Raw genomic sequence first — 14,040 nt, forward strand, 5'->3', positions numbered from 1 at the left:
GGTGCAGGTTTAAAAAAAAAAAAAAAATTTGTTTAATGTAGTGGAATACCAGGCACACTATAAGTATTCCTTCAGCCAAATTCAAACATAGATAATGGCTTCTATTAATGGATTTATTTCTATTTACAAATATCTTGTAGTAACCTTGCTGAAATTTTGACAGACAGCAACAGGCCCTGTCAAAATATAGGTGACTCTGCCAAAACTTCACTGAACATGTAAGACAGATGAGAAATAATTGGTGTTGAAATACCAGGGTCCACTGAAAAAACTATAGCTGTCAAATTTATAGGTGCCCACTACTGGCAAAAATTGCACAGGTTCAGATGGAAGTCATTTTTCTCTTTCCTTAGCACTTATCAATGAAACTAAACAAGAAATAAATACAATTTTCAAATTTGGAAAACCATTTCATAGAAATATCAAAAGTGGGCCTCTCAAAATCCTAACCTATTTTTAAGATGAAGTTAAAAATCTCTTGAAATTGACTCCAAAGTTCCTAAAGTTTCTCCTGTTTTCCTAGACCCTATCCCTTCCAAAATGCTAGTGGAACATTTTAAACTCCTTGGTGTCACAATTTCTAACAATTTTAAATAGGAAATATGGTCCTAGGTCAGGCGTTACCCCCCTCCCTTCTGTGGAAAATAAGGCTTTCCAAATTTGAAAGTTTAATTTGAGTTTAGTTTTGTTTTCTATTTGGGGAAAGAATTTTGGTACTTGTGTATTATATGCCACTCTCAAGTTTACACTGTGTGTAACTCAAGAACAAACTGGTTTCTCTGTTAGCTTCTTTCAGCTTAGCATGAGACAAGACAAGGACACTGTGGCTCTGAAGGTAGCTTCTTGTGGAAGGGTAAGGAGGAACTTCTATCAACATCTTTCTAATCTTGACCATCACCATGCAGACGCCAAAAGAAGAAACAAAGTTCATAATGAGACAACAGTGAATAATGGCAAGTCACAATCATTTCTGGATCCAACTCCAAAATTCCACCACCTTTTGGTTGGAAGTTGAACTGCAGCTTGATAAATACTATGCTGTTTTCTTTAGCAACAAAAAAAGTGAGGTGTCATATTCTGTCAGTAGAATTCTGGACTTTCCTTACAAAGGACAGTCCAAACTAAAATTTTTCAAGTTGATTAGAATCACAGATCACACTTTGAAATGGTCAAATCTTGATGACATTTACAATGTCAACAATTAATAAATCTTTGCTGGACCATTAAAACTGATAGGAAATGGGCCATTCCAGATAGCGTTTGAAGATGCTATTCCTGTGGCATATATACAACAGTTGGAAAAAAGACGATTTATGTGATCTAGGTCACAATATCACACTCCTTATTATTTACAGATTTGTAAGTTTTTGTTGTGGAAACAGGAAACTTTTTTTTGTGTCCAAAATGCTCTAATTTTGGAAAACCAGAGTTTAGCACCCTTTTTAAATAAAACTTAAAACTTCTCATCAAACAGTTAGATTCCTAGATGTTTTTCTTACATGCTGAGACCCTTTCAAACCAAGAGTCTTTAAATTGGGACTTCTGATGTAGAAAAAGTGGTTTAAAAAAAAACAAAAAAAACTGTCAAATCATTGGTACCTTTACCCTATCCAGTATATAAAGGTTAATGTTACAATGATAGAAGTAGTATATTGCCAATTTATTACTAAATGCAATAATTATAAAAATGATAACTGCCATATTACTCAGAGCTGGATTTAGATTTTTTTTATAAGGGGATGGGGGATATAGACCTTGCTGCACCATCAATAGCCTAGATATTACAATTTCAACTTATTTTGCCACCCAGGCAAAGCTTGTTTCTAAATAATTACTACAATGATTGTTACAATACAGAATTTTATAGAGATTGCTTTGTCTCTTGGTGTGGAAATCTAAAGATAGTATCCAGTATATGCAGTAACTTTCTTATGCTTACCAGCAGTTTATTGCTATTGATTATGAAAAATAATAATTGGCAGAATAATTATTACCATACTATCAAATAATTATTATTATACTTGACTTCAAACACATTGGTTTGTCTCTTTATCTGAATGAAAAGCTGAAGTAAGTATCCAGTATATATAGTCCGTAGACCTAAAGTTAAATTTTAAACTTTTAAAAGCAGTTTGTTGTTGCTAATTTGTAAAATATAATAATTATGATAATAATTGTTGTGATATTACCAAACAATTATTGCAAAGAATACTTCCACGTTATTACTTTATTTAATTTTGAAGAAATTGCTTTCTCTCTTGATGTGAATTAAAACCTTAAGGAATTATGTATTATTAAAGGTTAAATTTTTGCATCAAAATCATTCATTTTTAGGGCTAGAAAACAAATCAGATGGATGAGTTTTGGATTTTTGGCACTTTGTGCTTGAAGTATTCCTGTTATAAAGATTACATTGAAAAAAAAAATGTTTCAATGAAATTGAATAAACTTTGATTTTCTAAATGCTGGTGGTATAAATGTTCATGACACACTCATGGCTTTACCTAATAAGTAGTAGTTTGAATTAAATTACTAGTGTTGATAGCCTTGACCTTTGCTACTATTACTACTAACAACTCACTGCAGCACCAAACTGCTTGAGGCCAACACTTGTGTGAAGGTTCTTATTCCACCCAAGTCTTAAAAACTTCACCCTTCACATCCTCCAAAGAAGTTTTAGTTTCCTTCGAGTTCTTCCTTATTAGTTTCCTTTAAGTCCAACTTAATCTTTGTTTAGCCCTTGGGGAATATCTAAAGATAATGATTGGCTCTCTGTCAACCTTTTCCCCATTATAGCTCAAGAAAGAAAGGTAGAATAACAAGTTTTTACAGATTGTTGTTTGATGTATAGTTCTGGGTCCAATGGGACCCAGAACTATCCATAGACAATTCCCTTGGAAAACATCTAACAAATCTTTCTCCATCTTCTGAAGCACTGTCTTTTCATCAGCAAATCATAGCTGGTCACTGTCATCACTATAGTTTCCATTATTCTTGTAACTGTTGCTTCCAATGAGGCCAACCTTTTGTTGTAGTCAAACTCATAGTAACTGTTGCTTCCAATGACGCCAACCTTTTGTTGTAGTCAAACTCATAGTAACTGTTGCTTCCAATGAGGCCAACCTTTGGTTGTAGTCAAACTCATAGTAACTGTTGCCTCCAATGAGGCCAACCTTTGGTTGTAGTCAAACTCATAGTAACTGTTGCTTCCAATGAGGCCAACCTTTTGTTGTAGTCAAACTCATAGTAACTGTTGCTTCCAATAAGGCCAACCTTTGGTTGTAGTCAAACTCATAGTAACTGTTGCTTCCAATGACGCCAACCTTTTGTTGTAGTCAAACTCATAGTAACTGTTGCTTCCAATGAGGCCAACCTTTGGTTGTAGTCAAACTCATAGTAACTGTTGCTTCCAATGAGGCCAACCTTTTGTTGTAGTCAAACTCATAGTAACTGTTGCTTCCAATAAGGCCAACCTTTGGTTGTAGTCAAACTCATAGTAACTGTTGCTTCCAATGACGCCAACCTTTTGTTGTAGTCAAACTCATAGTAACTGTTGCTTCCAATGAGGCCAACCTTTTGTTGTAGTCAAACTCATAGTAACTGTTGCCTCCAATGAGGCCAACCTTTGGTTGTAGTCAAACTCATAGTAACTGTTGCTTCCAATGACGCCAACCTTTTGTTGTAGTCAAACTCATAGTAACTGTTGCTTCCAATGAGGCCAACCTTTGGTTGTAGTCAAACTCATAGTAACTGTTGCCTCCAATGAGGCCAACCTTTGGTTGTAGTCAAACTCATAGTAACTGTTGCTTCCAATGAGGCCAACCTTTTGTTATAGTCAAACTCATAGTAACTGTTGCTTCCAATAAGGCCAACCTTTGGTTGTAGTCAAACTCATAGTAACTGTTGCCTCCAATGAGGCCAACCTTTGGTTGTAGTCAAACTCGCGGCCTCTTGTTAACTCCCAGTAATGACAAGTTTTTATAGAGGGAATTGGGGGGGGGGGGTGGCAAATTCAATGTTGAACCTAATGTCTGGCTTTTCGTCACTAAAGCTGGTTTAACAGTCATAGGTGACACTTATGTTGACCTTACTTTAGCAAATAGTCCAATTCTATAAAAGTTTTGTTGCTTGCCCAAAATTTAACTGCCTTCAGGTTATGTCACTTTAGAGATGGGAAAGGGGCTTTTTAATTATGTTTATGACATATGTAATTATGCTGATGGTTTCTCACAGGCCCTTCTTAACTCCCAGTAATGATAAGTTCTTATAGAGGGAACTGGGGGAGGGAATTTAACTGCCTTCAGGTTATGTCACTTTAGAGATGGGAAAGGGGCTGTTTAATTGTGTTTATGACATATGTAATTATACCAATGCTTGCTCATAGGCCCTTGTTAACTCCCATTAATGATGAGTCTTTATAGAGGGTATTAGGGGAGGGGGCAAATTTAACTGCCCTCAGGTTATGTGACTTTAGAGATGGGAAAATGGCTGTTTAATTATATTTATGACATATATACTTATGCTGATGATTACCCAAAATTGAACTGTTTATGTCACTTTATAGATGGGAAAGGGGTTGTTTAATTATGTCTATGACTTGAAAAAGTCTGATACACCTGATGTACTTGCAACAAATTCATTAATCTTGCACTACTGGTTTCAGTGCCTGGTACCGTTTTCTGAACTTCAGCATGGGAGGGGAAAAATTGGACTGCAGATTTGGCGAATTCTGGACACTGTCCAAAGTCAGCCCTGTTTCAAAACCACCCCAGATAAATAACTTGATGTTGTGCTTTATGATAAATTAAATTCATTGCTTTCTAATATGGGGTACATTAAGAAACAAGAAAGAAAATGGTGACAAGAAAACAAAAAATTATTATAATAAACTAGCTGTTGAGGTAGCGCTTCGCGCTACCCCAACATCTAGTTGGTGGGGGCGCTGCGCGCCCCCCAAGTCCCCCCGCGCGCGCAAGTCGTTACGCGCCATTGTAGTTGTGTCTCTCTGTCCCACCTGTGAATATATATATATATATATATATATATATATATATATATATATATATATATATATATATATATATATATATATATATATATATATATATATATATATATATATCTATATATATAAAAATAAGTTGTCTGTGTGTGGATCTGTGGATGGATCAGGTGACGTCATGTTTGTTCGCATATGACGTCTGAATTATTTCACACTAATACAAAAGAAGAAAAAAACTAAAAAAGGTAAAAACTACAAAAAAAACTAAAAAGAAAAAAAAACTAAAAAAGCTAAAAAACTAAAAAAAACTAAAAAAAGGCAAAAATCTAATAACTAAAAAAAAACTGAAAAAAATAAAAAAAGGCAAAAACTACAAAAAAATAAAAACTAATAAAAAAAACTAAAAAAGCTAAAAAACTAAAAAAACTAAAAAAAACTAAAAAAAAGGTAAAAAACTAAAAAAAACTAAAAACTAAAAAAGAAAAAAACTAAAAAAAAGGAAAAAACTGAAAAATAAAAGAGAAAAAGAAAACTAAAAAAATATGAATAAATATATATAAAAATAAGTTGTTTGTGGGTTATGTCTGTCTGTCTGTCTGTCGAGTGACGTCGTGTTTGTCCGCATATGACGTCTGAATTATTTCACACTAATACAAAAGAAGAAAAAAAACTAAAAAAGGTAAAAACTACAAAAAAAACTAAAAAGAAAAAAAACTAAAAAAGCTAAAAAACTAAAAAAAAACTAAAAAAAGGTAAAAAACTAAAAACTAAAAAAAACTGAAAAAACTAAAAAAAGGCAAAAACTAAAAACTAATAAAAAAACTAAAAAAGCTAAAAAACTAAAAAAACTAAAAAAAGGTAAAAAACAAAAAAAAACTAAAAACTAAAAAAGAAAAAACTAAAAAAAAGGAAAAAACTGAAAAATAAGAGAAAAAGAAAACTAAAAAAATATTAATAAATATAAAAAATATAAATATAAATATAATATAAATTAGCAATCAACAAAGCACCGAGACACAAATGACGATCGGGACACAGGGAGTATAAATGACGACCAGGACATAAGTAAAAAAAAAAACTAAAAAAACTAAAAAAATGGTAAAAACTACAAAAAAACTAAAAACTAATAAAAAAACTAAAAAATCTAAAAATCTAAATAAACTAAAAAAGAAAAAAAAGAAAAAAGGAAAAAAATAAAGGAGAAAAACAAAACTAAAAAACGAATGTATATACAGACCGGGACATCGGGATACAAATGACGACCGGGACACAGGGAATATAAATGACGACCGGGACACAGGGACACAACTACAATGGGGACGCCGGGGGGCACAGGGGGATATAAATGACGACCGGGACACCGGGACACAAGGAATATAAATGGCGCCCGGGACACTCAAAGAGAAATCACAGACTGGAACACCGGGACACAAATGACGACCGGGACACAGGGAATATAAATGACGACCGGGACACAGGGACATAACTACAAAGGGGACGCCGGGGTGCACAGGGGGATATATAAATGACGATGGCGACTCAGGGAATGGTCGATTAGCAATCACCATCAACAAAGCTCAAGGGCAATCATTAGAATCATGAGGTATAGATCTGAATACGGATTGTTTTCCCATGGACCATTATATGTTGCATGTTCAAGAGTCGGTAAACCTGACAATCTATTTATATGCACAGACAATGGGACAGCAAAGAATGTTGTATATTCGCAAGTTTTACGTAGTTAAAAACATATATATATATATATATATATATATATATATATATATATATATATATATATATATATATATATATATATATATATATATATCTATCTATATTCACAGGTGGGACATAGGGACACAACTACAATGGCGCGTAACGACTTACGCGCGCGGGGTGGCGCGAAGCGCCACCCCAACAGCTAGTATATATATATATATATATATATATATATATATATATATATATATATATATATATATATATATATATATATATATATATATATATATATATATATATATATATATACACACACACATATATATATATATATATATATATATATATATATATATATATATATATATATATATATATATATTTAACTACGTGAAACTTGGGAATGTACAACATTCTTGGCTGTCCCATTGTCTGTGCATATAAATAGATTGTCAGGTTTACGGACTCTTGAACATGCAACATATAATTGTCCATGGGAAAAACAATCTGTATTCAGATCTATACCTTATTATTCTAATGATTGCCCTTGAGCTTTGTTAATGGTGATTGCTAATCGAACATTCCCTGTGTCCCTGTCGTCATTTATATATCCCCCTGTGCCCCCTGGCGTCCCCGTTGTTGTTGTTTCACTGTGTCCCGGTCGTCATTTGTGTCCCGGTGTCCCAGTCTGTAATTTCTCTTTGAGTATCGCGGTCGTCATTTATATTCCCTGTGTCGCGGTGTCCCGGTCGTCATTTTTGTCCCGGTCGTCATTTGTGTTCCTGTGTCCCGGTCTGTAATTTCTCTTTGAGTGTCCTGGTCGTCATTCTAATGATTGCCCTTGAGCTTTGTTGATGGTGATTGCTAATGGAACATTCCCTGTGTCCCTGTCGTCATTTATATATCCCCCTGTGCCTCCGGCATCCCCGTTGTTGTTGTTTCCCTGTGTTCCGGTCGACATTTGTGTCCCAGTGTCACAGTCTGTAATTTCTCTTTGAGTGTCGCGGTCGTCATTTATATTCCCTGTGTCGCGGTGTCCCGGTCGTCATTTTTGTCCCGGTCGTCATTTGTGTTCTGGTGTCCCGGTCTGTAATTTCTCTTTGAGTTTCCTGGTCGTCATTTATATTCCCTATGTCCCGGTCGTCATTTGTGTCCCGGTGCTTTGTTGATGGTGATTGCTAATCGAACATTCCTTGTATCCCGGTCGCTTTCGTTTTGACTGTCCCGGTCGTTATTTATATTCCCGGTGTCCCGGTCGTCATTTGTGTCCCGATGTCCCGGTGTGTAATTTCGTCAATCAACAAACATGACGTCAGTCGACATACAAACATGACGTCACTCGACACACACACTGACAACTTATTTTTATATATATAGATATGATAAATCATTTTTATGATAAACCAACCCACAATAAAAGGAACTCTTTTTGTCTGAACTTGTTTATATTTTTTTCTTGGTTTTAATGTTCATCAGGTTGTGTCTGTTTCCTCTATTTTCTCTGTTTCTTATTTTTTTTTGCCTTTATTAGCGTTTGTTTTTCTCAATGCTAATGCATTTTCTCGGTTTTCTTTCTTGTTTCTGTTTGGTTTAGTGCATTATTATTGTTTTTGTTGTGTTTTAATATTATATAATAAGTTGTGAACTGAAAACTGTTGTCCAAAAAGCGGCAAAGCCGGCTCTGGTGCCGGAAAACACCATAATAAAAACAGGGCTTTGCTGAGTTTTCGGAAGAAGAATAACTAGTACAACCGAAGGTTTGAGAGAACCCGTGAAATTGTACTGAATTCTTTTTCTTCTTCAAATATTAGGTGATTTGAGGTTCTACATGGGATTTTACATATTTGAAGAACCGCTTTGCTTTTACTTGAAAAAGAAGAACGTAAATCTGGCCTTGGAGTTGCGAGAAAACCATTTGAAGCCTTTTTTTGTCAACTTTTAAAGTATATTGGCTAATTTTCTAGGACACTAAAAGTGTCCCTTTTTTGCTGAATTTGACACTTTAGTCCCAAAAAGTTTTGGCAACCCTGGCGCAACTGTGTTGGCCTCAGGTGACTTGGTGCTGCATTGAGTTGTTAGTTGTAGTAGTGATGACAATTGTAGACAGTCGTAGATGACAGTTGTAGTAGTGTGCGCAACTGTGTTGGCCTCAGGTGACTTGGTGCTGCATTGAGTTGTTAGTTGTAGTAGTGATGACAATTGTAGACAGTTGTAGATGACATTTGTAGTAGTGTGCGCAACTGTGTTGGCCCAGCACAGTTGCCACCAATTCTCCAACTGTGTATGAAAATGTGGTTGGATCCCACGTTCTAGGGCTATAATGTAAGAAAGGTTAAGATGGCTTGGCCACATTTTATATATGAAAGATTGTACTTTTTAGCCATCTATCTGGGGCCAAACAAATAGCTAATCGTCCCCAAATACTGCAGCAAGAGTTCAATCAAGAATTTTAACGAAATCATAACTCTATGGGAGTAAAGTGGGAAGTTGTGAATAGATGGAGGAGCATGCACACCTGTGTGGACCTCGGGCGGTTTAGTATTGCAGTGAGTAGTTAGTAGTACTATTTCTACTTTAGTGCTGTCATATAAAACTCAGTAATTACGCTGCCTATTTCAGTTTCTTACGGAGACCATCGATACACCGCTTGCACTTCAAACAAGAAGATCCATATAGCAAGAATTCAGAGTGATCAGTAATGTTTTTTTTTAGTTCTTTTTTTTTACTTTTATTTGCAATTATAAGCCCTCTATTATATATACGCAAAATACAAAGTGAAAGTTCAAGAAAATTAGAAGAATATTAGGACCAAATTTCAAATAGTTTGATAATACAACAATAATTATCAATATTATCAGCGAAAAATAATTCCATATACCCTAAAAGCCAAAAACACTGCGTTTTTTCGGCAATATCGATTCCTTTACTCTTGTTTTGTTTTCAGTCGGATTTTTGTGTGTGTGTTTTTTTTATAGTATTTTTGAAGCCACGGTAGTGATAGTGGTCAAGAATGGTTCTAATTCATAGATTTTTCAAAAAGATTGTTAAGTTTGTAAAGAAAGACTTGTTTAGTTTTTTTCCCCTTGTTGGGTCAAGTGTCAAAGTATAGTCATAGGGAATCATTTGACTGACTGTATTCCATACAATAAGCTGTAAGAATTGTCTGGTTCAATCCCACTTTGTTCTTCTTTTCTAGGGTATTACTGAAAAAAAAGGCTAAGACAGCTAGGCTACTTTTTACGTGGTTGTTGAAGATTGTACGTTTCGGCCATTCATCTGGGGCCAAACGAAAATCAGGTCATCCTCAAATGGGTAGGAAATATTATATGGAAGGATTTAAAGGAAATTAGAACTTCAGGAGGAGGGGTAAAGAGTGAAGCTTTGAATAGATTAGGGTAAAAAAGGGTGTGTAAAGCTGTGTTGGTCTCAAGCAGCTTGATGCTGCAGTAAGTTGTTAGTAGTAGTTATTAAGTTGAAAGTGCTTGATTCCGTATTCATTTAGGTTAACATCATTAAAGTCAGAAAGGTTTGTCCAACTGAGTAGTACCTTTCTACTGAATTTCTTGTTTTAAATCCTTTCTCGGGTATTTCAAGAGCATTGAAGTCAACATTTCTGTTAAGCTGAATAGATCCTTTCTATTAAATTTCATTTGCTAGGTAAGAAAAACAAACCATAACATAAAGGTTTAAAATCACTAACCACTTAAGTTACTCTGAAAACTGAAAAATTAGTGCTTAAATGTATCCATTTCTGCAAGAAATGTAATGGCATACACTATTATCATCCAGGTGACAACCCTGGAACTGCGCTCCACTATAAATTATCCCCTAAGATTTGATTGACTCCCCCCCTTCATTGAAAACTTGTGGTAAAAAAAAATCTTCCAGTCGGAAATTGTTTTATGTGGAATCACTTGATTCACTTTGTGTTGACAATATCTGTTGTCATTGAAGTCAAAATATTTGTCTTAATATTTGGTTTTGTTCTCCCGTTTAGTTTCAGCTCATTTATACCCGTGTGCGTACACTCTTGCTCCGACCCAACTTCGTGGTGTGGTAGTTGCAAGCGTTTTGAATTATACTGGAACGTGGTATTTATCAACGGGGGGGGGTCTTAATGCATTAATCGTGTTGAAGAAACAGGATTGACCATAAAAGAATCACTCGCAAGAATTGGCCAAGCTAATAAAGCCTTCAATACGGGAGGTTATTAAGTCCAAGAGCTTCTCTCTATGGCTAAAACAGCCACTTTTCAATAGTTAAACTAGTTATCCTTTACGCAGCTAAAACCTGGCACTTAAACCAGGCACAAGATAGAAGAATGCTCACTTTCGAAAATGCATGTCTTAGAAAAATCCTCAAAATCCAGTGACAGCAGAAGATAACTAATGGATCTATCCACCACAATACATTCCAACTTCTTGTGACTGATGCTGTAAGAGTTCGAAGGAGATACCTTGCCCATGTACTTTGCATGGACAGTCTCGGACTACCCAATGTAGCGGGCTAAGAAACACCCTGTGACAAACGTGCCAGACATATCTGTGTAACCTCCACATGTCAATCAAACCTCTGGGCGGCGGCATTCTTGCAGCAGCAAACCATCGACAAGAGTGACGGCTCTTTCTTGATGGTCTGGGTACTTCTGGAGGCACATGTGGATGGATCTACGGTAAAGGTAAGTGAAAACTTCTAGTTTTAGCACTGGTAAAACTATACGGCAATTTCAATTACCGGAGCAACCAGTTTGTGAATTGCATGTAATTTAAAGGCAAAAAGACCTATTTTCTTAAGATATGTATTTGAAATACCAGCCCGAAATTAACCTACCTTTATTTTAGGTGGGGAAATTTTCTAGATAGCCTAGAGAATTTTACAGACATACCATTAGGAATTGAGATGACGGCGTCGATTGGTCGTTTGCGTATAGCAAAATTTACCGTCCTTTCTTAGACCTTGGCAGAGACTAAATTTTTCTGTTCCAAAAGCAGTATGTTATGTTTTCCTAACATCTTTTAAAAGGGTTATCCTCTTCATCTTTCCACATGGCATATATGGCCCAATGAAAACCAAAACAACCAAAATTTTCTAGTAGTAAACAATTTACGACAGAATGTTTTAGCAGTGATCATTAACGCTAAGTTCTGGGACGAGTCAAATCTTCACAACAGGTGTGAATATTCAGTTTGTTATGGATTACGTACGAAAGATTGTTTCTTTGACCGCGGCAAAAATATGCTAAAGTAAAACAAATGCTTCCAGTTTAAGTACTCGTAAACTATATAACCTAATGATTTGTAATTACTTGTAAAATCAATTGATTAATTACAAGTAATGTAAAAACACATGTTTTTCAGATAGGAAAATTTTGTAGGAAGAAGAGTGAATTTTGCAGACTCAGCTCTGCCAGTGCAGTACAACCAGTGCCAGTGCAGTACCGTCTTGACAAGATTTAGAGGTCTTAGTATAATGTCGTACATGTGGGCATTTCTTGGTATAATCCAAAATTTCCGGTAAATTTGGGCTGTATTTGTGGGCTCATATTTTATTTTATTCAAATTTTCGTATTTTCAAGTCGCCTTTTAGGGATTTAAAGAACCAAGAACAGTAAAAATGGAATCTGATTCTTGAAATTGGTTAAGTGTAAACGTATACAACCAGGTAGGTTTTAAAAATTAGGAAAACCGGAAACTCAATCTTTGATGAAAAATACTTCATTTGTCGTTGTGCAGTTTTAGCACTTAGGCGGCACCAAATTTGAAAATAAGGAACGTGTGCGAAAAATTTGCAGAAAATGAGCGAAAAAGTTATGTCCTTGTGTAGATCTAGAAAGTGTATATTTCCTGATTGTAGTAGCAAAAGACAAATACTGTAATTTATTGGCAGTAAACTGGGTAAAAATGACAACAGTGAATAAATGATCAAAGTTATCTAAGAATATAGCTCTATCTTATTACCTAATAGGAAATGAAAAGAAATGTATATATCCTTGAACAGCTAAAAATCTAAAATATGCATTAATATATTTATTGTTAAAATTAATTTAGACTAAACTTTTCAAATTATTTAGATAACTTATCTAAAAGAATACTTACAGAAACCAATTAAGCTATCCTATTTTGTTATATTTGCTCTTTAAGTTGACTATTCACGTATCAATAGAACCCTTATTTTCTTCTGACTTCGAAAAATATCACTTTTAGTACCTTATTTTTACGTATTTCCACTTGTTCATTTTTATTCAATAGCGAACGGTTGTACAGCCCTATTGATGATTGTAATGGCTGAAGATAAGTAGTAGAAGAAGTAGTAGCTGTAGTATTAATAGTACTAATAGTAGCAGTTGTAGTAATAGTGGTAGTATGAAAAGTCGTAGTAACAGTGGTAGTAGTAGTGATAACAATAGTATTAGGTCGTTACAATCGTTTATTTCGATTTGTTGTGTAAACAGCAAAAGTTTATTTTTGTTTCCTTTTGCGACTCAGTATGGCAATGAAGGAGAAAATTTAAACAATGAAAAACGCTAATAATGTTGTAACAACCAAAAAACGGATAAAACTGAATATTGATGAAACATAACTTGGAACTGGTTTCAGAGAGAGGATGAAGATACTGGTGAAGAAAAAAAAAGTTTTTTCATATACTCAGTATATTTGAGAATTTTTATGTGTTAAATGGAAATTGACGTAGGAATACTTCGAAAGCTCAAGCACTTTGTCCCACATATCATTTTAAGGTTGGTGTATTTTTTTATAACACATCTGCATATTTTATATTGTTCTTCGATATGGTTAGGGACATTTCCCTTCCTAGTGAATTCATTTCGAATTCTCCAATTTAATGAGGACTCGTCTATTTTTCAACAGATTTTAAGTGATTCTTTGAGATTGGATTGCAGATGGCTTAAACTGTCACCGGCTGCTCTCTTACGGGATTTTTATCACCTACTCTTTGTTTCTCTTATTCTCACTTGACTGGAATAACTTACTTCGATTATAATGCCTATTAAGCCAATTATATTTCCTATACATTTAAAATGAATAGAATGATCATCTATGTGCTCTTGTTTGTTTATTGTATCTGATAATTAATTTAAAAAGAATAAAATTATTTTATTTAATTATTAATTTAAAAAGAATTGTTTAATAATTAAATTTAAAATTTGGAATTATAATTCAATTTCAATTGCAAACTAAGTATTTAATTTATAAAGAATAAAACAGTGACAAAAGCAGGGTCTTTTTGAAACAGTAGACTATGTGAATTACTAAGCTATTTTCAATGAAAAAATTTAGCGGGGCAGTGTATGTTCA

The 14,040-nt window shown here is 34.5% G+C and overlaps 1 protein-coding gene across 1 annotated transcript in view; it reads left to right on the plus strand.

The window, feature by feature from the left end:
- Positions 1 to 9,484, plus strand: part of LOC136037405 (ragulator complex protein LAMTOR4 homolog) — a 13,657-nt gene extending 4,173 nt beyond the window's left edge. Inside the window, exon 3 of the mRNA XM_065720157.1 lies at positions 9,347 to 9,484. Coding sequence (XP_065576229.1) covers positions 9,347 to 9,426 — 80 coding nt within the window. The 3' untranslated portion in view covers positions 9,427 to 9,484. The remainder of the gene's footprint in view (positions 1 to 9,346) is intronic.
- The last annotated feature ends 4,556 nt before the right edge of the window (positions 9,485 to 14,040 follow it).

The sequence above is a fragment of the Artemia franciscana genome, chromosome 16 (genome assembly GCF_032884065.1).
Source record: "Artemia franciscana chromosome 16, ASM3288406v1, whole genome shotgun sequence".
In the NCBI taxonomy this organism is placed as follows: Eukaryota; Metazoa; Arthropoda; class Branchiopoda; order Anostraca; family Artemiidae; genus Artemia; species Artemia franciscana.